The sequence below is a fragment of the Vespa mandarinia genome, chromosome 3 (assembly GCF_050613455.1).
Source record: "Vespa mandarinia isolate Hongniang chromosome 3, ASM5061345v1, whole genome shotgun sequence".
Taxonomy (NCBI): Eukaryota; Metazoa; Arthropoda; class Insecta; order Hymenoptera; family Vespidae; genus Vespa; species Vespa mandarinia.
In genome coordinates, this window is record NC_140812.1 from 9,508,925 (window position 1) to 9,535,360 (window position 26,436).

Sequence of the window (26,436 nt, forward strand, 5' to 3'; positions counted from 1 at the left end):
TTATGTGTGACAGGATTTATATATAAATAACAACAACAAAAATTAAAAAAAATATATATGTGTATACGAACATAGAAACAAACAATACTCTTGTATTGTATATAGATTGTCATTAGAAAATAACAAATGTTTACCAATATTGAACATTTACAAAAGACAGAGTAAAAATTTAATAACTACGTCTGTGGAATGCTATGTAATTTTTTCTTTTAAACGTGTGGCCCTAAATACGGATAATAGTTGATGTATCTATGGAAATAAACATTGCGTTTAACTTGTATCTACGCGTATGAGGATAATATTAAGTAAATATAAATAAAGAAAATTTGCAAGTATAGTATAAAGTTACCCAGCCAATTAGTGGGTAGAAAAAGCCAACTGATAGTAAACAAAATATTACTAATCATTATATATACATTATTTATTCATATTCATAATTTTGAAATAACTACATATTGTTTGATATTGCATGAGAAAAAATATGAATAACGAAAAATTCTCTTAAGAATATTAATAATACAATGAGAAAGAGAAATTATTATTGAAAATATATTTATAGTTGCGCGAATTATATTGAAAGTAATTGTATAATTGATAGAGGTTCTACTATTTTTTATATTATAATTTAAAAAATTATACAGATAGAAGACGATAACATATGTAGATTTTACATTATAATAAAGTTCCAATAAATTCTTTAATAATTAATCTTTAAATATGTTGACGCGATATAAATATTATTTTGTAAAATTATAATCTTGTATTACATAGTCATATATAACTGGTATCACTCTGAATAAAATAAAAATAAAAAAGAAAAATAGGAAAATGTGTCATCCGCAATTTAATATACTCCCAATATCAAATCAATGATAAGTATAAATGTGTTAATTAAGAGAAATATTTCTTTCTCCATTTTTGTATGCATGAAATGAATTGTTTTTTTTTTTTTTTCATTTGAAAGTATAAACACGTGTGTATGAACCACTATTTATATTGTGTATACATATTACACACACAAAAGTATGTAGGTCTTATAAAAGCTCTTGACTTCTACCATTCAGCATTAGTTGATAGTTATCATTCAACCGGTTCGCGAGCATTACGTAATTATTTTTATTTAATACGGTCTTAGTAAACTCTATAATTTACAAAAGATATTGTTAAAATGGTGAAAGCAAAAAAATTTGTTGTCGTTAAACATTTTGAAGGGGATCCTAAGCCATCAGATTTGAAATTAGTGGAAGAAGAATTGGCACCAATTACAGATGGCGGTTAGTTAAATAAATTTTTTTTGTTAAACTATTAGACGATACATTATATGATTCATCATGATTTATCAAAAATGAATACTTTTTATTAACTTTTATTTCTGTTTTAACTTTCAAGTGGAAATATAAAATATTTTTCATTATACCAATATAAAGAGATTAGAGATTCGTATTACTTGATTGTTTTGTAGAAATGAAATATATATATATATATATATATATATATATATATATATATATATATATATATATTTCATATCTACACACATATATATATATATAGATAAACTGTCAATTCCTAAATGATATGAAGAAATGAAAGCATAAAGATATAGAAAATAATTGTAAAAGTTTGATCATTTCTTTAAAAATTCATGTAAAACATTATATTTTCATAAATTTTCAGAATTTCTTGTGCAAGCAGAATACCTATCTGTTGATCCATATATGAGACCATATGTAGTACAGTTTCCACTTGGCATTACTATGATAGGTTCTCAAGTTGGTAAAATAATTGAATCTAAGAATCCAGATTATCCAGTTGGTAAAAGAATAGTTGGATATTTTGGATGGAGAACTCATACAATCGTGAATCCAAAATTACTCCCAGAACTTGAACTTACTGCACAAAAACCATATTTATTACCAGAAATAGGAGATTTATCTCCTTCTTTATGTTTAGGAGTCTTAGGAATGCCAGGGTATTGAAATTATTTCCTTAAAATTTTTTAAATAGTTCAATATTTTGTCAAACAAATATTTATATATTTATTGTGTGTAGAAATACAGCATACTTTGGTCTTGTTGAAATCTGTTCACCAAAACATGGTGAAACACTTGTTATAAGCGGAGCTGCTGGTGCAGTTGGATCTCACGTAGGTCAAATAGCAAAAAACGTTTTTGGTCTTAATGTTATTGGGATTGCTGGTTCGGATGAGAAATGTAAATGGCTAGTAGATGAGTTAGGCTTCAATAGTGCTATAAATTACAAAAAACAAGATGTATCTGTGGCATTAAAAAAAGCAGCACCAAAGGGTGTTGACTTGTATTTTGACAATGTATGTGGATACAGAACATTTTTTTAATTTATCTGTATTTGATACATATATATATAATTGATCTTTTAATTATACAGGTTGGAGGAGATATTTCTTGCATAGTTATATATCAAATGAATCCCTATGGTCGAATATCAGTGTGTGGTAGTATTTCATCGTACAATTCGGATCATGCCTCTCTGCCTAAATGTATACTATTACAACCAGCCATGATTTTTAATCAATTAAAAATGGAAGGTTTCGTAGTGACACGTTGGAATGAACAATGGCAAGAAGGAATACAAAAAAATTTGCAATGGATTCGCGAGGGCAAAATTGTTTCTTATAAAGAAACAATTACAAAAGGTTTTGAAAATATGTTCGACGCATTTGCTGGAATGTTGAAAGGTCAAAATATTGGTAAAGCTATTGTACAAGTATAAAGCAATATATAAATATATAAATATATTAAGCAAAAATATAAATATATTAAGATCTTTGTATTTCTATATTTTAAATCATATGTAATAATAATATGCATATAAAAAAAGTATGTGCTTAATTTCTCTATAATTCTAAATACTATCATTTTTTATTTTGCTATATTGGATTTTAAATAAAAATGTAATAAAATTATATTATTTGATTAGATTATTTCATTTATTTATTTATTTTCATTTATTTCATATGAAAAAAAATTAACATAATTATATTTTTAAAATCTACAGATGAATGATCTAAAGCTTATAACATATATATATATATATCTGTAAAATATAAAAAAGATGTAGGAAAATTTATTGAACAATCATTCCTTAGTAATTGGTTATAATAAATAAAAGTGATAAATCGATCCTTTATTATTTGCTACTAGCTTTTTCAATGTATGAATTACTCTATACTCACAGAAAATTACGTGTTTAAAAATAGCAATGAGAATTCACAATCGTATGTTTCTGTTTTCTTCTAATATCAATAATATGATATAATATAAATGAGTATAAACAATTAATTTATTAAAAAATTAATATCAAGACCATTTATCATCTTTCGCTCAAAGTATATGTGACTTCAGATGTAGACAAAATATCAACAAATGTAATAACAAAGAAACACTGTCTCTCTCACTATGCGTCCATTATATCAATGTGTATAAAAATCCTATTATCAAGCGTAACTAATAATCGATCACAGAATGTTTTAATATGCAGTAAAAATAATACATAAAAAATGCAATAAAAATTATATGCAAGATAATACTTTTTTAAAAATAATTTAATTGATAAGTCTTCGTCAATAATACAAACTTAATATTTCTTTCTTTCTAGTTAAATTATTATAACAATGAATATAGATACATATACAACAGATAATATAGTATTTAATCTGAGAAACGTAAATAAGAATAAATATAAATAATAAATAAAAATCAGTAAGAGTAATAAAGAAATTAATATTTTTCAATACATTTCTTTAAGGAATTATTTAAAAATTCTATTATATCTATTATGTTTATCTGTTGAAACATTATTAATAATGTAAAATGTTAATAGATGTTAATATATTTAATTAAAAAGATTTAGAAAAATGGATTGAAATATATAGCTATTCGTTCGATAGTCCTTGGTCTCATTAATACGAATACTCGCTTTGTAGAAGTTGCTGCATTTGAAAATCCACCGAGCTGGAGATAACTATTTTAAAATCCATAGTATAGGTGTGACATGGTATTTAATCGAGAATTCATATTCCAATGTTAACTGGAGAAGAGATCGTTAATTTTCAATATTTATTCATTGGAATGTAAAAGAAAATTATTTCAATATCATTATCATTATCAAAGTCACTAAGGAGTCCATTTTTGTTGAAATTATTGATTAAAATTTATTTTATATTTAACGCGTATTACGAGCTATGTAATATTTAAGCCAATGTAATATTATTCAAATATTAATTTATTATACACTTCGTGTACATTATACATCGTTTAAATAATTATAAAATTATTGGAAGTATTCATTGATTAAACTTACCTGTGTAAAAAAGAAACAGAATTTCGATGTTGACTCGCCGGTAGCCAAAATAAAACTGTTTCAATAACTAGTTCGGCTCGAGCATTTCTGTTTATTGACATTATATAGATAACAACCTTGAGTTCAAAACATAACAACATTGGAAATGTACAATTAAAATTATTTTATTATTAACGCGTTACAAACTATTTAAAATTTAAATAACTAAATCGTTGTTCAAATATTAATTTATTGTATTATGCTTACGTGATATATTGTTTAAATAATTATAAAGTTACCAAAAGTATTAAATGTTTTAACCTTAATCGCATGGAAAGAGAGGTTCGATGTTTATTCGTTGAAATGGAAAGAAAGATCATTAGAGATCGATGAATCAATCGATGATCATTAGAGATCGATGAAAATCAATTAAACGTTCGTTCATTTTTGTTGATAATAAATATTACTGACGATCAGAAGATCAAATTTTATTAACTGTATTGAAATATTTTATATAATATTTATTTAATTGAAATTATTTTATATAATATTTAAATATTAGTCTATTATATATCATTTAAATAATTATAAAATTATTCCAAAATTATATATTATTTTTAAGATACATTATCGTGTACACATTATCGTGTACGATTGACAACATATTTATTTATTTTTATTATAGAAACATTTGTCCAAAGCTCATTAAAATTTCTAGAGTTTTTTGGTTTATCTATGCCAAAAGATAAGCCAAAAAGATATCGAAACGTATTTCCCTGTGTTTGGAATAAATCAAAAAATTTAAGCATTGGTTTACGCACACAAAGAAAGAAGTAATATCTATTTCATGGAAACAAACATATACCACTAAACGTTTATATAAAAATCAGTAAAAGAGGGAGAATAGAAGCTTCTTCTCTTTTGGCGCGAAGTTCAATGGGCGCCACTATACAACATTATTTTTCACGAAAAATAAAAACATTGTTTACGTCAACATTGAGTCCAAACATAATTTTAAATCGATTATAATAAATAAATTCTCATTTTAAGGTTAAGTGATTTAAAAAAAAAAAAAAAAGAAAAAAGAAAGCTTTTTCAAAAATTCGAAAAAACAGGATTCTTGACTTTATCTTTAAATGAGATCTTGTTCGTCTGGACTCATTGTTGATATAAACCATTATAAAATCAAAGACGATGAAGAGTTTTAATGAAAAATAATTTAAGCTATCGTAAAATGAATTGATAATTCGAGCAATTGAGATTAGTCGAATATGCAAATTGATCACAGCTCTTGAGTACCATCTGGAGGACATTAATCGAACTAAAATTTGAAATTCTCACTTTCTTTTACATTACATACTATCCTTATTGCTATATTCGATTGTACATCTATAATATTGCATTATTCAAGGCGAACTCTGGTAAGTGAAGTTAGGTTTGTAATGGAATGCTCATAGTTCTCTAGTAGCTAATTTCAGCCTAAGCTTAGTTCCGTCTGTATATGTGTGTACCCATTTCGAATATATATTTTGCAATAGAAAGCGACCCTGGAAAAGGGTCTCAATTTGCCTTACTAAACGTTTGTATCATGCTTGTGTGTAAATTATGTTTAATTTTTGTACATATATAAGAAACAATAAAGAAATCTAATTTAAGTGATATTCTTATCGCCTACTGTTAACTGGAAAAATTATTAGTTTGTGTGCTAAGCAGATCGTTCAAGAGTGTGGTTATTATATTCAAGAAAGACATATGACGGGCCTTAGTAGTTCCTTTGCGAGTAACTTCTATATTGGCAAGATTTAGCCCGATGAAGGTAATTTTGTTTGTTTTGCATGTATTTCGTGATCAATAAAAAAAATTCTTTAGAAATAGTTACACACATGCACACACATGCATATATATATATTCTTTGGAAAGTTACATATATATATATATATATATATATATATATATATATATATGTGTGTATATATATGTTATAAATTGAAATGAAAATCAAGTATTTTTTTTATTTTTCTTATATTTTGTTTTTATGATTTTATTTAAAATTATTATCCTAATAATTGGATTTGATATGTTTATTTTTTCATCTAGGATTTATATTCTCACTATTACATATGAGTGTTCTGTCAATATACTTTAATGGATTTTCCTCAATGACAAATCATTAGCCATTCTTTTACTATAGTACAAATCTCATGTAAATATTTTCTTCATATATAAAAATTTTATTTTTCAAAATAATAAAACGAAATATTTTTATTTTCATATGTGGCGTAATATGTTTGTTTAAATAGAAGATGTTATAATAAATTTGATTATTTAAGAATGTGTGTGTATATATGTTACTATTTTTGACTGTTAAAAATATTTAATAGATAATGTCAGATGATGATGCCACCTTGGATTCAATGGATACTGAGGAAGATATATTTAATCCCCATAGTGATTCTGTTAGAAGAGCTAAGTCATTGCGTACTTTACGTTCGCATTCACATAGTACTAGCTCACATATGACTAGGAATAATTTAAGTGTACGACGTAGCACTCGTAATAGAATGCAAACCTATGACAACCTCAATACTAGTTGGATTTTAGGTAAAGAGGTTTTAATAAATTTAATAGATAAAGTATATTACAGCAACATAACTCATAGGTGATTTTTATTCATAAATCATGTTATAGGAACGCAAACTTTAAAAGGATATCCTATGTTTCAACAACATGGATCTTCATCTGATAAAGAAATGGTAGATGAAGTACCTGACAGGAAGCGTGATTTACGTGATCGTATGCCTTTGAGATCACGTGAAAATCATCCTCCTAATAAAAATTCAAGCAGACATATTAGAGATAGATCTGATCATGATCATCAAAATAGTAGAGAACTTAGGGGACGATCTGATCGTGATCTTAGAGAAAAGTCGGAACAGGAAAAAGATATTAGAGAACATAAAGATAGACAAGGACGAGAAAAGCAAGATAGAGAACATAAGGATAAATTAGAAACAAGAAATAAGTCTGAAGTAAGAACATCAAATGAAGAAAAGGAAACAAGGTGAACATATTCTCTCATATTTCTACTATTATTAATTATTATAGATAATTTTATATCTTTGAAATCTGTTTGACAGAACAAGCAAATCTAATAGTCCATGTAGGCTTAGAGAAGGACCTGTGACTAGGCTGTGTGGAAATTCTTTAGATAAAACTGTAAAATCGAAAGTAGAACAAGACGAAGCAGAAGATAGCTCGCATGAGAGCGAGAAACAAGAAAATAATGATAATTCTGAGAATGAAGATGTAAGAAATTTATTTATATTGATTTCTTTATATAAATCTATATATTAAATATATAATAAAATGTTATTTTATAATCGCAATAGAATTATTGTAATAATATTTATATAGGTATTTATATTCAACATTTAATATGTGTAGGGATATGAGGATATGTATACTCGTATTAAGCGTACTAGAAGAACTACCCAACGACAATTACCAAGGGGTAAGAAGCTTACAGGTCTGGTATCAACTTATTGTATTATAATATTATATAAAATATAAATTCTTATTATATTTCTATCTCATAGTTGTAGATAGTGATTTAAGTGAATCATCAGATTCTCCTGGCCCTAGAAAATACAGTTTACGTCAAAAAAAACCAACTGTAGATAGATTTCAAGCTAATGTTGAACCAGTTAGACGATCTATAAGAGCTCTCAGGAGTGTGCTTAGCAATTCTATGAGAAGACGAAAGCACAGAAGCAAAAGTACAAGTTCAAGTGATTCTAGTGATTCGGAACCGCAACGATATGATAAAAAAAAAGGAAAAAAAGCAAGGTTAGTTAGACAAAAAGAAATATAATAGATATCAGCAATAGGATTAGAATTTCTTTACTATTTCATTACTTAATTCAATAGGCAATCAGCAATACCCCAAGGCGGTCCTCCAGATCGTAAAGCAGATATAAATCCAATTACGTTAGATACAAATATTAGGTTCAGTGATGTAGGTGGCTTAGAATCACATATCCACTGCCTTAAAGAAATGGTTGTTTTTCCTATGATGTATCCAGAAGTTTTCGAAAGATATCATATCACACCTCCAAAAGGTGTCCTCTTTCATGGCCCACCAGGTAAATTTTTATTTCATTTAAATATTATACAATGCACACTAGTGATACACACATATAATTTTAATATAAACATATGAAATTATTATGAAACAGGAACTGGAAAAACATTAATAGCTAGAGCATTAGCAAATGAATGTAGTCAGGGTAGTAGAAAAATGGCCTTTTTTATGAGAAAAGGAGCAGATTGTTTATCAAAATGGGTTGGTGAATCAGAACGGCAATTGAGATTGTTGTTTGAGCAGGCTCAACAAATGAAACCGTCCATTATATTTTTCGATGAAATTGATGGTCTTGCACCTGTTAGAAGTACCAAGCAAGATCAAATTCATGCTAGCATCGTATCTACCCTTTTAGCACTTATGGATGGTCTTAGTGACAGAGGAGAGGTAAGATGAAGATATACACACGCACCCACGCACACGTGGACACACTCACGTTCTCGAATTATTTATTTATTTATTTATTTATTTATTTATTTATTTATTTTTTTTTTTTTTTTGTGAAAAAGGTTATAGTAATTGGTGCAACAAATAGAATAGATGCAATTGATCCTGCACTACGAAGACCTGGTCGTTTCGATCGTGAATTATTTTTTCCTCTACCTGCAATGAAAGAAAGATTAGAAATTTTGAAAATTCATGTTAATAAGTGGGAAAATCCACCAACTGAACAATTATTAGAAATATTAGCTGAAAAAGCAACTGGTTATTGCGGTTCGGATTTAAGAGCTTTATGCACCGAAGCGGTACTACAGGGATTAAGAAGAACATATCCACAAATTTATATGACCAGCAATAGATTGCTTTTGGATCCTCGACAAGTAGAAGTATGTTTATTAATGATTTATATAGAAAAATATACATAATGCAAAATAAGAAAAATATATTTATATGTTTATCCGATTAATAATAATATATTGTTCAACATATAATTCATGTTCTTTTATAGGTAAAAAAACAAGATTTTATGCAGGCTAGTTCTACTTTAATTCCATCATCACAAAGAGTAACTCCTTGTGCAGGCAGAAAATTACAACCTTTTATGGAGCCTCTATTAGGTCCTCCATTAGAAGAATTGATTGGTTTAGTAAAGGGAATATTTCCTCAAGGTGTCAATCCAGCTATGGCAAAGTAATAAACATTTTTACAGAGTTATCTATTTTTAAACATTAGTGTTAAACATATTTAATAGCAATTATTGTTACACGTGGAAAACTTATTTAATTTTTATTTAGTATTTATTAATATATATTTATTATTTTTTATTTAATATTTATTAATTTCACTAAAAGAATTAACGTATAAATTTCTTTTAGAGTGAAAGTTACTAAAGGAATACATCGTCCAAGGTTATTAGTTTCTGGTGGTAATTTATCTAAGGGTCAAGGACCTCATTTAGCACAGGCTCTATTACATCATATGGAACATTTACCAGTACAAACATTAGATGTTAGTACACTTTTTGCAGAAAGTGCACGTTCTCCAGAAGAAACCTGTGTGCAGGTCAGTCATTATTTAAATTTATTCTTTGTTATTATATAAATATAAAAAAAAAATTGTTTAATTTAACTATATATATATGTATATGTATATTATTATTTTATTTTATTTTTTTTTTTTTTTTTTTTTTTTTTTATTATTTATGATAGGTGTTTAATGAAGCTACCAGAAATGTACCGTCCATTATTTATATACGTTCGATTGATCAATGGTGGCCACTGGTTCCAGAGACCGTAAAAGCTGTTTTTTTGTGTCGTATTGCAGCGCTTGATACTTCATTGCCTATATTGATTCTTGCAACTAGTGACGAAACATATCAAGATCTTCCTATGCAATTAAAAAATCTTTTCAGTGAACTTCGTGGCGAAGTATATACTATGAAAATTCCAAATTCGGAACAAAGATCGAAATTTTTCAAGCCTATATTTACGGTTCAAAGTTTAAGACAACCACAAATTAAGGATAACAAAGTTCAAGTATTAGAGGAACTTCCTTTGGCTCCAGATCCAATGCCAAAGAAGTTATCCGACGAAGAGAAAAAGATGTTGTATGAAAAAGAAGAAGTATCTTTAAGAGAACTTAGGATTTTCTTGAGGGAAATATGTGCCAAACTTGCTAGGAATCGACAGTATGTGTTCTACAGTTTTTAATTAATAATTATATTATTTGTATTTTGTGTATCTGTGTGTTTCTGTCTCTCTGTGTGTGTGCGTGCGCGCGTGTGTGTTTAAGAACAATATAAAAAAGCAAATAATATCAAGTGTAATTGCAATTAGTGCATTTTTTTTTTCCCACAGATTTTTCATGTTCACAAAACCAGTAGATACCGAAGAAGTACCCGATTATAATATGATAATAAAGCAACCTATGGATTTGGAAACTATGATGACTAAAATTGATATGCATTGTTACCTATGCGCTCGAGATTTTCTGGATGATATTGATCTTATTTGTAGAAATGCATTGGAATATAATCCAGATAGGTTGGTATATACATATATATATATATATATATATATATATATATATATATATATATACATATATATATATAATTAAAAAATAAAAAATACAATATATATTTAACAAATATATTCTTGTAACTTAAAAGCATACAGTGAATTTATAACGTCTTTTAATTGTATTCATGTTATATATTTAGTGATAAGATAAAATAAAAAATAGATAAGGTGTTTCTTTGTACTTATTTAAAGAAATATGATTTGTTATGTCATTGGACATATCATCATAAATTCGTATTGACATTCATGTTGTATGTTTTCATGTCAGCTTGCGTGATAGGCCCTCCCTTGGGATATTGAAGAGGTAGTTCTTGATTATCCATTGCTGTTGTTGCTCTGTAGTTAAAGTGGTTTTCAATTTATTATAATACGCCTTATATGTTTTCTAATTTTAATATATGCCTATTTTTTATTTATTTGCCATTCTACAGAGCACTATTGAAAACCACTCACATTAGATTTTTTGCTTTTCATTAATTGTATTATATTTCTTGCGTTATTGATTGTATACTAATTATATTACTTGGTCCTTTTCCATACAGGGATCCAGCGGATAAATTGATTAGACACCGTGCCTGTTCTCTTCGTGATAATGCATATGCATTGATTAAGGCTGAATTGGATTCTGATTTTGAAGATAAGTGTCGTGAAATATCTAAAAATCGTAAAATTATTGAAACCAATCATAATGACGAAATGCAAAATAAAATTACAAAAGCAGAGATTACATTGTCAAATGAGAAAAATGATAAAAAAGATCCTGAATTAGTAGTAAATAATACACTTTCTGTAAACGGGAAAAGATTTAGTCAATCCAGAAAACGTAAGATTCCTGCTTGGGCTAGAGGATACGTAAAGAAGGTGCAAAAGAAAAAGAAAATTAGCTTCGACGGTAATATTTCTGAAATAAACAGTAAGGTATGTCTAACTAATGAACCCTCAGTTGGTATAGATTTAGAGAAATTTCAAGAATTTGAAACAGAAGCAAATAGTGTTTTAAATGGTCATGTACCACTATATGATAACACTGATTCTGAGAATGATTCGCAAAATGAAAACTCCAAGGACATTCAAATAAATCACAATGACAATATGATAGAGCAGCGAATTGATGATTTTGAAAATGTGGAAATATGTTTCATAGAAGATGATAAGAATATTGGAAATGATGTTTCAAGTTCATCATCCAGACGAGAAAGTTTAGATGAATTATCATTTGCAATTGAGAGTGATTCTAGTCCATCAAAAGTTGATGAAAACGATAAAGTGATTATTGATAAAAATGAACTTGAAACTGCTTGGTTGCACACTGTGGATGTTACAAAGGATTTCTCTGTGGAGGTATTGTGTGACATTTATGTGCAATTAAGTAGGTGTGTAGGAAGATACGCGCATCATTACGATAGAAAATCACTGCCAAAGGTAAATATATATTTTAATATTTCTTTATGTGTGTGTATGTATATATATACACAGGGTGTTCAACGTAACGATTTTTGAAACACTTCCAATAGTGCGACAAAAAGATGCTTTAAACGTTATGCTGAAGACCCTGTATATATTACAGCATAAAAAGTAGGTCATTTTATTTCATTAAATTTTTATTCATAATAAATTTTCCGCATGTGATAGTAATATTTTGTTATTTATATAAATGTGTTGATATAATAATTATTAGTATTAAATTTAAAAATATTTTACATATATATATATTTATATATATATATATGTGTGTGTGTGTGTGTGTGTGCGTGCGTGCGTGTGCGTGTGTGTGTGTGTGTGTGTGTGTAAATATATAAATATATATTATTCTGTGAATAGGACTTACTCAAGGAACTGGAAAGATTTGAAGAGTACAAGACAAGTTTGTATGAGAAAGCACAACATAATTAGTCAACTAAATATGCAGTAGAAGATATGTTGTGAATTGATGTAATTTCACCATAAAAAAAAGACTTATTATGTACTGGCACTAAAAGTACAGTCAAATGTCAAACGAAAATTCAGTGCCGTACATTTTTCAGTTCTTATAACTGCCAAATATAAAATATTTATAAATGATTGTCACTATCGTAATAGTTGAATTAATATGTAATAAGATTCAAAAGAAATGTTTCTTTGAAAAAACAAACAAGCTTTATTGTTTGCAAATTGCATTGGCTTTTTGTAAACAGAAGAAACATAAAAAAAAAAAAAAAAAAAAAAAAAAAAGAAAAAAGCAATAGAACATTGAAGTAAGAACATTTTCCCTAACTTTATAAAGAATAATTCTTTTTATAGCTGACAGTTATTTATATTATTTATTATTATTAGTGCAAAATTTACAATCTTTTAGAAGGAGTTTTTATTTTTAATTATTTGATATTATATATATGTTTACGCGCATTTCTTTTTCTTTTTTTTTTTATTTTTATTTTAATAATCATTGATGATAAAACGAATTTGGATAAAGTGATACGAAGCGAATATTTTTTTTAGTAATGTGATCAGTTTTTTATACGACATAACAATAATAAGAAAGAAAATAGAAATTTTATTAAAATCATGCAAATCACATGGTTATACAAAGATGATGGTAAATTAGTACATTATGTACTTAAACGAATTTCGCTAATATATGGAATTGTAATGAAACTATTCCATATAAAGTAGCACTAGCATATTGTTAAATTGTCATACAACATATATTACCAAATTATAGAACCATTTAAATTTATATTATTGTATATGCCATTACAGATTACGTTACATGCAATAGAGAATATATAGCTCCGACGAATATTCCTGATACAATATTAATTTTACAAAGTGGATATAATTGGAAAAACTAATTGAGAACAAATCATATAGGTAATATTAACATCTTAAAAGAGTTTTCATTTACACATGTCAAAGTAATAAAAAAATATTCTCTTGACTTTTTAATTTGCACATCAATATTTTAATGTTTCATATATTTTTTTATATTTAAAATACATACAAACGAATTAGATACAGAAAGGAAATATTTTCCACTTTGTAAAAATAAAAATCCAAATGTATAAGAAAATAGTATAAATACATTCCAGGTAAACAATAATCATATATTGAGGTATTACAGAGGTATTTAAATTTTATATATGTATAATTTATTTATAAGTAAGTGAATTTAACTTCTATTGTATTTATAGATAAAATAGTACATTTTTATTTTTATTAGGTTCACACAGCAAAATTTTAGATAAAACATAAATCTTATTGCACAAGATCACAAGAAATTCAATGAAGCAACATATACATCACATCTCGTTGCTAAAGGTTCAATTTAATTAAGCTTTCCATTAAGATTCTTAAACACAGATATTATTATTATTTGATTTGTATAATCTATAATGCATCTCATGTGATAATCTGATGTAGCATAAATCATTTAAAGGTTTGATAATTTATGCAAGATATAATTGATATATGCTTAATGGACATAATGTATAATGAAAAAGAAAAAGAAAGAAAAAACTGATTATTAGCGATTTATTTTAACCAAAGTTATCAAATATATAGATTATTAGCTTGTTAACAGTATAAGAATTGATAAAATTAAAAATCTTCAAATAATTTTAGAATACTTTGACGTGTGAAAAGAAATACGAAAATGTATAAATATTATAATGACATATATAGTTTTCAATATAAGTTTATATCCCGGTTGTGATCTACATCGTTACTGTGAGATGATAGTTACCAGATAAAATGCGTTAATGTATCAGTCTTATTATATTATAGCACAGAGAGAGAGAGAGAGAGAAAGAGAGAGAGAGAGAGAGAGAGGGAGAGAGAGAGAGAGAGAGAGAGAGAGAGAGAGAGAGAGAGAGAGAGAAAGAGAGAGAGAAAAGAGAGAGAAAGAGAGAGAGAGAGAGAGAGAGAGAGAGAGAGAGAGAGTTATTCAAATTTGAATATTATACTACCATTTCTTAAACAAGGCTTTACTGTGCTGCGCTGTGCATTTCTAAAGAATTGAAGATAAAATTGAAATGATTTGTAGAAAGAAAATTGAATTTTTAATATAAAATTCACTTTTAAAAGGCGAAGGAGAAATCCATTAAATTTGATTCCGTATGAAAATGTGAATTTACGTTACCATAAGAACTCTTTAAGATTCCTTTACAGAATCTTATGTCGTGATCAATTGAAATTAATACGTACTTTACTTAATGTTTATTAGCAAATAGGCCTTAAAAGACTGAATTTGAGAAACAATCTTTCATTTTCTAGCGTTTCTTTTTTTACAATTGAATTATAGATAAAACGTAATGATTTTATTTGATGGTGGTAAATTAATGTAAATAATAATAAATGTCGAAATGAATAATTTTTATATAAACACACACACACACACACACACACACGTACATACATACAGATTCTCGTAAAAAATAAATAAAATACACGTTTATTGACTTTTTTTAAAGCACATCGAACTTTTTTTTTTTATATCATTTCTTTTTTTATTGGTTATTAATTATTATATATACATATATACACATACACATATATAGATTATTTTTTAATGTATTCGATCTTGGAAAAATATTTTGTTAATTCTTTTGTTAATTACTTCGTAATTCCGTTCCTTTCTTTTTTTTTTTTTTTTTTTTTTTTTTTTTTTGTACCGAACGTTTCCATTATTTAGTATAAAATTTTTAATAAAAAATAGAAAGAATTAATTTAATTAAATTTTTCAACATATACTCGTATATGACAATCCTCAATTCACGGAACAAATTTACGTATTTATGTGGTTTCCTATGTATAAGTCTATATAGATACATGTAATCAGAATGAAGAAAATATTTCTTTTTAAATCATACATTCTAATCTTTTTTTTTTCTTTTCTTTTTTGTTTCTTTTTTACTTCAAATATATTATTTTTATTATAAATAATATAGATTTGAATTTCTTGTGCTGCTCGTGCAATATAATTTCTTTATAGAAATTATGTACACATATTTTACAATCATTACATAATATCCGAAAGTAAACGATGACAATTGATCTCAGCCAATAATTAACGTGTATAAGAAAATTCGATATATAATTAATAGTAATTAACAGTCATGTATTAATTATAAGTAAAAATTATATTCGTACATACATACGTACATACATGCATATATATATATATAGGTATATTATAATTTGTTTAAATACTGAAATGCAAACGGATATGCGAAAGCGGGCTTTTGTCACCGCTTGTATTTTAGATTTAGCCTCTATGATATTATCGGTAAAACGTATCCGTAAAAAAAGAAAACAAAAAAAAAATATGACGTAACAAAAAGATAATATCAATTTCTGTCCTAAACATTTTTTTTTTTTTTTTTTTTTTTTTTTTTTTTTTTTTTTTTTTTTTTATATACTATCGAGCTCTGTGCTTTATAAAGGAAATGCATATGTATAAAGAGAAGGGTTATTTTATGCTAAAAAAAAAAAAATGTATTGAAACATTCATATATGTACATAAAAAAAAATGTACAATTCAAATATTAAGTATATAACGTATGTATCTTATAACATCACATATGCCTAACATATATTTTGATGCTTAAAAAGTTATATTCGTTTTTGGATAATAAGTATTTGGGACATTGATATAAAAAGATAGTATACATAAATAGATAACAGATTTGTTCTAATATTTATAATTTTTGAGATGAAGCATAACAGTCAGCAAAATGCTAATTTTCTTCCATTAAAATAGAGTCCATTAAAATTTTCAAAATCTTTGATCGTATGATCTAATATATTTCTAGATTATTTGAAAACCATTTGTACATGTTGATTTAAACTTACACGATATATTAACAATGTTTTCCATTTATGTTCTGAAAAATTATAATTAAAAAAGTATTATTAAATAATAATTTTTACATATGAAATCAATGATATCTTTGAAATCAGCCAAATATAATATCCAAGAATAAGTTTAACTTTCGGAGCATCAGATTAAAACTTCTTTTTTTTTTGTTGAGCTATTTAATTCTTGTTTCTTTTTTATTTCTTTTATCTTAAGAATACGTCTTACTTAGAAAGTAAAAGATCTCAATGTATGAATTCGATAAAATAGAGTTTTTCAATATGATATTTCATTATCATAATGTGATTTCGTTAATTCATTTATTTGTTTCACATTCACATTTTAATTATCAAATTGTTTGAATCATCTCCGTTTGAAAGATATCTTTGTGTATGTGTGTGTGTGTGTGTGTGTGTATACATATACATATATATGTATGTATATATATATACACCTATATTATATAATCACAGTCAAATTTTCAAATAAACGAAAGTCTTGTCGAAATTGACAGTATTTCATAACGTAGGATAATCTATAAAAAAGACGTGATAAAGACGAAATTAATAGATAAAATAAATAGTTAGCCTCATTTTTAAGTATATACATATATACATATATATATATATATATCTGATCTAAGTAAATCGGTGAAGGAACGTTGTACTTTCTCTTGCTCAGGTTAATATATATCTCTCTCTAGATTTTAGTCTATATATATATATATATATATATATATATATATATATATATATAAATATATATAAAAAAAGAAAGAAGATAGTTATATATAAGATCCGAGAGAAAAGAGCTCTACTATAACGAGAGAAATAATGTATTAATCTACTTCGGAAAAAGATATATATGTCATACGATTGTTATTAAAATAGCGCTTGCTTTTTTCAAAATGATCTATGCAAGTACAAGAGTCTATGCATTTATAATGGATCACAAAAAATATATTGAAATATTTTAAAATAAATAATAACTTTTCCTAGACTGGCAAACTGTTTAAAATGTTCCGATAGAGATTAAAAAAAAAAAAATTAGTATACCATGAAACTATAAAGAATTAAATAAAAAAATTTTTTTTTGTTATATCAGCAAAGTGCAAAACAATTGTTTTTTTTTTTTAACTTTAATGATCCACTTCGTTAAGTCTGAAAAAGATTATATATCCTTTATAGCAAAAATTACTCGATTATTTTTGTGACCCATTGTATATAAATATTTATTTGTGAAAACTCTTCCAAGCTGTAATTTACAGTAATAAATCAATCACTATTACGAAGTCAACATGCTTCGTAAAAATTTGTCAGTCAACGATATATGTTTTTATATAAACAATAGAATAATAATAATAATAATAATAATAATAATAATAATATCGTTTAAGATAATTTCGAGAATATATTGCGAAAGATTTTATATACATACATACCTACATACAGTTTTATCATCGGCCTCACTCATTCGATTGACTTTAAATCGAATCTTTCACTACTGTATAAAATACTTACAGTAGAGTCTCCCGTATCGTAAAATCTATTATCCGAATTTCCATAATATTCGAACGTTATACTATTTGAACAGAATGTCTACAAAAGATGCCTATTTCTATGTTATATTATGTGCTACACATTTATACTTTTCTCCGTTCAATTGAACGAATTTTGATGATAACAATGTCTAGATTGTATCATAACAGAGTAAACAACTTAAAAAAAAATTTTTTTTTTTAATTAAACAATTATTATTTCATAAAATACAACAACGAGTTCCGGCTCATTACCTCAGAGTTATCACAGTGATTTTCTAAACGAAACTTTTCTACAAAGATTTATTGGCCATGATGGATATATTGCTTGGTCAGACAAATCTTCAGATTTTATACTTTTTGAATTTCTGCAATATAAAAGACAAAGTCTGTGTATCTATGTATATCGCAAAATTTGGAATACATCTAAAAGAAAGAATAAAAAAATACTCTTGCTTTATTAAATGATAAGTTTATTTTGCGAAAAGTTTTGCAAGGACTTAAATTCCAACGGAATGATGTATAAAATCTACATAGAACATTTTTGCAGATATTCATAAAAAGTTAAATTGTGATTCAAACTGTTTACCCTATTTACGATACATCCCCGTGATATTAAGTTAATAGCGTACGTTATGACAATGGCAACTAATTGAATGCAAACGAATGATGTTTAACATAGGAAAAGTGTTCGTTACAGTTAGTCATATACTTTTGTCTCCATATCGATTCAGATAATGGAGACTCTACTGTATTACATTTAAAATTGAATTATTTACAGAGAAAGTGTACGAGCATATAGATCGTCAATATGTGTTCAACGCATATTAATACATATGCCGTAAATAATTTACAATAGTATGTTGTACATATACATACGTATATCTTTTTATATGTATATCTGATTTAAATTTCTAATACTTTTCTGACATATATAGACAGACAATGAACCAATGTATATTGCTCCGATGGCGAACGAAATTCTCGTTCACAATTTACCAAAGAAAATTACATGAGAATTCATTCGACAAAAGAAATTCTTTTACATTTATATAAGTATAAAATGTATACATACAGGGTGTCGCCCCCCCCCCCATATTATATACAAGTGAAAATAAGAAAAACAAACAAACAAACAAATGTTAGACGAAGGACAGTTAAAAATATAACTCATTTTATGTTTAATTATATTATCCGCATCAACTGTTACGTTAATTGTATAACAAACATCATTCGATTATATGGATAAGATAAATATAATCGAACTTTCTATATTTTTTTACAATATAAAGATCGAATATACTTTACGTTACATTTAAATGACATTGTTTTTAACCCACTATAACGTCGTGTGTGTAATTTACAAAATTATAAAAAACAAGTATACACATATATAGAATTTTTTTAAACTTATTTCATTTATTATAAAATTATTTGTCAGTTTTCATATACGGAATTTTTAATGGGGTTTTTTTTTTTTCCTTTTTTTTCAAGTCTAAGTTATACTTAATATAGTATAATAATGCTCAAAATATTTCTTTATTTCGAATGCGAAAAAATATCCGATTATAGAGGGTTAACTTCATAACTGAACACGTTTATAATTTTTACATATATATATATGTATTATTTTTTTTGTTTCTTATTTCCATTTGTAGAATAATATAAAAGAAAAAACTCGAGAGAGACATCCCGGTTGTGTATAATAATTTATAACGATAATATTACGAGAAAAAAAGGATCGTAATTATAGACAAGTAGTGAAAAAGAGAGACAAAAATATTAATGAAAATCTATTCGAATTCCCAACAGGACTTTTTTTTCCGTTTACACAGATCCGCTTGACATTCCATCCTAAATAAAAAAAATATCGAATGCGATTGACATACATATATATTATTATTTTATTATGGTGCTACGCTCTCGATAAAATGCTATCATCTCTGTATTGCCATAAATTTTGCAAAAAGAAGAGGAAAGAAATGAAAGGAAAAAAAATAGAACAAAGAAAGGGGTAACAAACGCGGACGAGAGAAAAGGAGAGATAAATATGATAAAAAATATGACAAAAAAATACAAAAAATACAAAAGTTAAAAAAATAAAAAAAAAAAATGACAACAAACAAACACACAAAAAAAAAAGAACGAATCGATCGATCGCGTTTCGTAAGGAGTGAGAGAGAAATATTTGCGGTGAATACTGCCTTTAAAATTGATTGATTCGTTTATGGTTTGACTGACACGAATAAAACGATTTATTAAACACGGTAAAAATAAGATTCGAAAGATCAACTTCTCCTCCTCCTTCTCCTCCTCCTCCCCTCGCCCCCCTGGATATAAGAGAAAAAGAATAATGCTAGCTAGATAAGTAAATATATACATACATATTTATGTGTATATAAATTGAATATGTTTGCGGAATGTGTCGTGTCGTTGAATTAATAAGACGTACGTACGTACATTGCGTCTCGTCGATACCATATTGTATTCGTCCTTTTTGACGAGCTGATCAAAAAAAAGGAAGTTGTATAAGGGAATTTACACAGGGAGAGTGTCGATGCAAGAGCAGCATCCACTGCCTTATTTATTTTACCATATAAGTAATAATACATCTTATTGTCATACACGTTGTAGTAAGCAAAACGACAACAACAAAGAAAACAAAACAAAACAAAACATTAAAGAGAAAAACATTAAATAAATAAAACAGAGTTTCGTAACATATTGCATTGGCTTTTTTCTCTCTCTCTCTCTCTCTCTCTCTCTCTCTCTTTTTCTCTTTCTTTTCTTTTCTTTTCTTTTCTTTTCTTTTCTTTTCTTTTCTTTTTTCTTTTCTTTTTCTTTTATTTTTTTCTCGCAATTTAGAATCCTTTCTATATGTTCATATGTCTTTAATCAACCTAGCCTCCTTTGTGTCAGAATGTCAATGATTAAAATTGTATCGTAAATACATACCTAACTAATTAACGATGTTGTAAATTTTAGTAAAATAGTGCTCGTTCGAACACGTACGTATATATATATATATATATACATATACATATATGTATATATTAACCACGATGCATGTATACTTCAAAGTGCACGTTGTTCCTGATACGATATTTTTTTTACGTTATTGAAATTTGTAATAATAATAATAATAATAATAATAATAATAACAATAATAATAATAACAATAATAATAATAATAATAATAATAATAATAATAATAATAATATATCTGATATTTGTCCTAGTACGAGAAAAAAAAGAGAGAGAGAAGAAGAAGAAGAGGTTCCTTTTCGTACACGAACTCATCAATTTTTACGAATATGTCGGCTACAAAGGATTTTTCAAATATCGGTGGCTTGGACAAACATATTAGAATAGTGAAAGAGATGGTCCTCTTTCCACTTATGTACGGTGATGTTTATGCCAAGTTCAATTTGAAACCACCACGTGGTCTTTTGTTCTATGGTCCACCAGGTGAAGTTAATTGATAAAAAATACTTTAACAAATAAGATATACATACATATATATCGGCGACGCGGATAAGAAATTAATATCAATTTATTCGATCAATATTTTCAATCAATATTTTCATTGATTTTTATTCGTTTAATAGGAACGGGCAAGACTTTGGTAGCAAGTGCATTGGCATCGGAATGTAGTACCTCTGAACGCAAGGTCTCTTTCATATCACGAAAGGGATCAGATTGTTTGAGCAAATGGGTTGGTGAAAGTGAGAAAAAACTTGAAAAAATTTTTAGTATGGTTAGAATAATATGTGATATTATTAATACGATTAAATTAATAGATCGATAATTAAGATCAATCGATCCGTTAATGTAATCGTTACAGGCTCAACAAACGAAACCTTGTATCATCTTCTTCGACGAAGTTGATGGTTTAGCACCGATAAGAACAAGTCGTCAGGATTTTGTACATGCGAGCGTTGTTTCTACGCTATTGGCTCTGATGGATGGACTCGAGAACAATTCGGAGATTATAGTAATTGGTGCTACTAATAGAATCGACGCCATTGATCCAGCGCTAAGAAGACCAGGAAGATTCGATCGAGAACTTTATTTTCCTTTACCTTCTTACTCTGCTAGGAAAGACATACTTTCGGTAACTCGATGCCTAACAAACAGATTTTATTTTTGATTATATGTATATATATATATATATATATATATATATATATATATATACATTTTATGTACGCATATATTGTAAATAATATATCCTAAGTGAGATATTTTGATTAAATATTACGTCATCTTAGGTTCACATTAAAAGTTGGAAACATAAACCTCCTCAAAAGTTCCTCGCTTATTTGGCTTCGAAAACGGTAGGATATTGTGGTAGCGATTTGCAAGCTCTCTGCGCCGAAGCTGTCATGTGTTGCGTTCGAAGGCATTATCCGGAAATTTACACGTCGAAATCAAGACGCTACATAAATGAGCGTCACCTCAAGGTAAATTCTACAGGGAGGGTAAATTTATTCATTCGAAAATTACGAGTGTTTCGAGAAGTTTCAAAAAAAAAAAAAACAAAAAAAAACAAAACAAACAAACGAACGAAGGTCGAGAAACAAGACTTTCTGAAGGCCCAGGAGAACATCGTTCCAGCGTCTCATAGAGTGGTCATAGCACCAGTGAAATCCTTATCGATCAGAATCCAACCACTTTTACGAGATCATCTTTCCACCATTCAATCTCAGTTAAAAATCCTTTGTCCAACGGGAATGTTGACATCGGATGATATGTAAGCTGTATATTCTTGTCGCATTATTCTTATCCTTTCGTTCTTTGTTCTTTTTTTCTTTCTCCTTTCTTCTTCTCATTCCGCATCCGCAGTGTCGGCAAAGCGAATTCAAGATCAACCGCCTGTCCTAGAATATTATTATGCGGTGAGGATGATTCACATACTCGCCATTTAGGTCCAGCTTTGCTTCATGAATTAGATCATTTACCTTGTCACGTATTGGACGTAACAACGCTCTTCGAAGAAACTGGTAGGGCTGCCGAAGAGACGATCATTCAGGTAATACTTGAAAGATCTTATTTAGGGATTGTTCATCTCTTTCTTCATAACATATTATAACGTATAATATTTACATAGATACGTATATGTACGTATTTTATCCTTAATAGAAAGTGAAAGCAGCACGTCGTACTTTACCATCGTTGTTGTACATACCTGATATTTTATCATGGTGGAGCCTAGTCGACGAAACAGCACGTGTAGTTTTTGCTTCCCTGATGAGAGATCTCGATAATACAGTCTATATGTTGATTCTTGCAACCGCTAATTCCTCTTACGAGAATTTACCTTCAGAGGTATATATACATATATATATATACATATATATATATATATATATACACGATATCATATGTTAACGAAGATCAGTTATCACTTAACGTTTAATTTAATTTTTCATTATTTCGTGGATTAATTTAGGTTAAAAATTCGTTCGATCAAAATCAGAATGAGGTGTTCAAAGTATCATTACCTGGCTTGCAAGAACGTCAATCTTTTTTTCTACAGCTCTTTTCAAATTCAACATCGGATGCTGTTTCTAGCAGATCCTCGCAAGGTAGATATCATTGTCCAAATTATATTCTTGTTATTCAATCTTTTAACTCTTTCTCTCTCTCTCTCTCTCTCTCTCTCTCTCTCTTTATTTTTTGGATTTTTTGTTATTTATGATTTTTTATTTTGTTATTTTTATGAAAAAATTCTTGTAATATAATAGATTTTATACAAATTATGGATCCGAAGAAAACGAAGGTCGAACATGGGAAAAAATTTAAAATGGACTCACTAAAAGATTTCAATGGACAACGTGGACGCCGTAAGAGATTCGATTAATATTTCTTTTTTTAACATTTGTTTTTTTTAAGTGTGGCAATGAATTAACAAAAAAAATAAAAATTATGTCGTACGACAGAACACACGGTGGATGGATCTACGACAAAAAAGTCAAAACCTCGGAACAAACTTGCTGCTGTTCGATCCACTCAATCGGCGACCAGATCAAGTAAAGAATTAACTTCATTTACAGGCAACATTACAGACAAAAAATTCTTTATATATATATATATTAATTTTCCTTATGTTTTGATATCGTGCAATTAAATTTTTAAATTTTCATATATTGGGTTGGTTTAATAATAGTAAGTAATGTTGGTGAAAAGAACATTTCTAGTATTTTATAATACATAAAATAAATAAATAAATAAATAAATATATATATATATATATATATATATATACATAAAAATTACTTACTGACCAACCCAATACTATTATACTATTACATATGAACAATATATTATATTATATTGTTTATTTAGATATAAAGTATAGAAAATTTCGATATCGCTCATTAGCCAATCAAATCTGATAGATTCATAAATGATTTCTTTAATTTATTTTTTTTTCTAAGTTAATATTAAGAGAGAATGTAGTGCATCAGGAGAAGGGCCAGCACCGAAACGCTCTAGAATGTCACGTACGCCTTCCAATATCTCAAGTGTTGAGGGTGTAATGGATCCACAACTACAAGGATTATTCCAGAGGATCATCGAATCAACGGAGAACTGGACAAGTAATCAGTTAGAAAATTTATACGGTTCGTTGGAACATATTTTGGAAAGAAAAAATGAGAATGATAATATGTCGAACATTATTCAAAATTGTCTTCTAGTTTTAGAAGAATCGAAGAAAAGAAAAATATTTTTTGATTATGAAGATGATTAATGATAAAACAGAAAATAATTACGATAAGTCTCTTGAGATTGTCCAAATGTATTTTTCTTTTTTTTTTTTTTTTTTTCCCAATAACAAATTTATTCGTCATCGTCGTCGTTTGTAATTGCTTGAATATTTGTTCGATAAATATATCGTGACGGTTGTAATGTATAAAATAAAATATTTTAATATTATATTTCATCGTTGTGACGAAAACTATTTCTTTTTTTTTTTTTGTGAAGTATCAAAGTATATCAATTGTAATACAATTTAAGCGAATCAATTATTAATAATAATAACGAAGGCTATTTTTATCATAAACCTGATTGAGAGCAAGGGACAATATAAAATGCAACCTAATATATTTGCTAAAATAAATGCTAGAAAGAAGCGAATGAATTTGATTAATTAAAATGGACTTCTTCCTTGGAGATCTCATAATGATATTACGCTTAGGGCCTCCGAAAGTATAAATACGGCCTTGATAATAACTTTTGTCATGTAAATAAATATTAATATAAAAAACAAAAAAGAATCGGGAAAATATCGGAGGATCAATATAACTTTTTAATTATGTTCGATGACGAATCAACGTATATACGTTATATCAGGCAAATGTGTTTCTCTTCTAATCGTGTTCCTGTCATAAAAGAATTCATAAACCTTCTCCCTTCCCCAATTTTATTTTCCTTATTTCTGATTGGACGATTAATATCGATCCAAAGTCTATAAAATCGACGCAAACACGAAAAGTCGTCAGTCCATCAACAATATTCTCACCGTACATCGTGTAAGTGCGTTAAGTGTATTTTTTGCCGACTATAGCACATTAAACAAAATTTATTTATTATTATCGATTAATTTAATTCTAAATTAAATTAACCGATATCTAAGTTATCCTATAATCGCCAAGGTTTTTATTAAAACCTTTAAAAATTGTATACAAATTTTTCATTCGAATATAATAAAAAAATATTCCATATCTTTTCCCTTATCTATCTGTTGTTATTTGGGCTACATATAATATTGGAGTTTTTAATATTATTTACTGAAAATTTACTAAAACATTTATACACACACACACACACACGCACGCACAACATTAATATAATATAATATTATACGTAGAATATTATATGTAATTATATATATATGTATGTATATATAATATATTTATATAAATAGTATTTTAGTAAAAATGTAAAAAAAATTTAGTAGAAAATTGGAATACCAAAATAATGACAGATAAATATGGGTAGACATCACGATTCGACATACGAAATTTACGAAACATATTTAAGTAAGATACATAGAAATATAAAAACATAATCAAGATAA

General features: G+C 27.1%; 2 protein-coding genes across 14 annotated transcripts; both read left to right on the plus strand.

Annotated features, from left to right (window-relative positions):
• The first annotated feature begins 1,056 nt into the window (after positions 1-1,056).
• Positions 1,057-2,962, plus strand: LOC118445063 (prostaglandin reductase 1). The gene is made up of 4 exons (XM_035873985.2): positions 1,057-1,274; positions 1,678-1,972; positions 2,053-2,329; positions 2,407-2,962. The coding sequence occupies exons 1-4, from the start codon at positions 1,169-1,171 to the stop codon at positions 2,749-2,751; spliced, it is 1,023 nt and encodes a 340-aa protein (XP_035729878.2). The 5' UTR covers positions 1,057-1,168; the 3' UTR covers positions 2,752-2,962.
• Positions 2,963-5,411: 2,449 nt separating this feature from the next.
• On the plus strand, positions 5,412-26,191 carry LOC118445120 (uncharacterized). 13 transcript variants are annotated; one of them, XM_085655697.1, is made up of 26 exons: positions 5,413-6,136; positions 6,418-6,523; positions 6,702-6,921; positions 7,009-7,381; positions 7,458-7,626; positions 7,765-7,846; positions 7,917-8,166; positions 8,248-8,462; positions 8,556-8,848; positions 8,971-9,288; positions 9,411-9,592; positions 9,778-9,964; positions 10,111-10,589; positions 10,759-10,944; positions 11,252-11,287; positions 11,526-12,405; positions 21,593-21,821; positions 21,962-22,110; positions 22,198-22,467; positions 22,625-23,106; positions 23,199-23,385; positions 23,496-23,681; positions 23,806-23,941; positions 24,101-24,199; positions 24,296-24,385; positions 24,794-26,191. In XM_085655697.1, exons 3-26 carry the CDS (start codon positions 6,705-6,707, stop codon positions 25,105-25,107), a joined length of 6,009 nt encoding a protein of 2,002 aa, XP_085511823.1. In that variant the 5' UTR covers positions 5,413-6,136; positions 6,418-6,523; positions 6,702-6,704; the 3' UTR covers positions 25,108-26,191. The 13 variants fall into 13 exon arrangements, with proteins under 13 accessions (XP_085511822.1, XP_085511824.1, XP_085511823.1 ...); XM_085655692.1 differs by lacking the exon at positions 6,418-6,523 and having other exon boundaries at positions 5,414-5,914; positions 6,018-6,136; XM_085655694.1 differs by lacking the exon at positions 6,418-6,523 and having other exon boundaries at positions 5,414-5,914; positions 6,034-6,136.
• Positions 26,192-26,436: the final 245 nt, after the last annotated feature.

What these genes read in the sequence shown, in the direction of transcription:
- LOC118445063 (XM_035873985.2), top strand. Translation starts at nt 1,169, where the DNA reads ATGGTGAAAGCAAAAAAATTTGTTGTCGTTAAACATTTTGAAGGGGAT. An exon ending in GGCACCAATTACAGATGGCG is followed by an intron (nt 1,275 to 1,677) that starts GTTAGTTAAATA and finishes ATAAATTTTCAG; the next exon opens with AATTTCTTGTGCAAGCAGAA. An exon ending in GGAGTCTTAGGAATGCCAGG is followed by an intron (nt 1,973 to 2,052) that starts GTATTGAAATTA and finishes TATTGTGTGTAG; the next exon opens with AAATACAGCATACTTTGGTC.
- LOC118445120 (XM_085655692.1), top strand. An exon ending in CTAGGAAAGACATACTTTCG is followed by an intron (nt 22,468 to 22,624) that starts GTAACTCGATGC and finishes ACGTCATCTTAG; the next exon opens with GTTCACATTAAAAGTTGGAA. An exon ending in CCGAAGAGACGATCATTCAG is followed by an intron (nt 23,386 to 23,495) that starts GTAATACTTGAA and finishes TATCCTTAATAG; the next exon opens with AAAGTGAAAGCAGCACGTCG.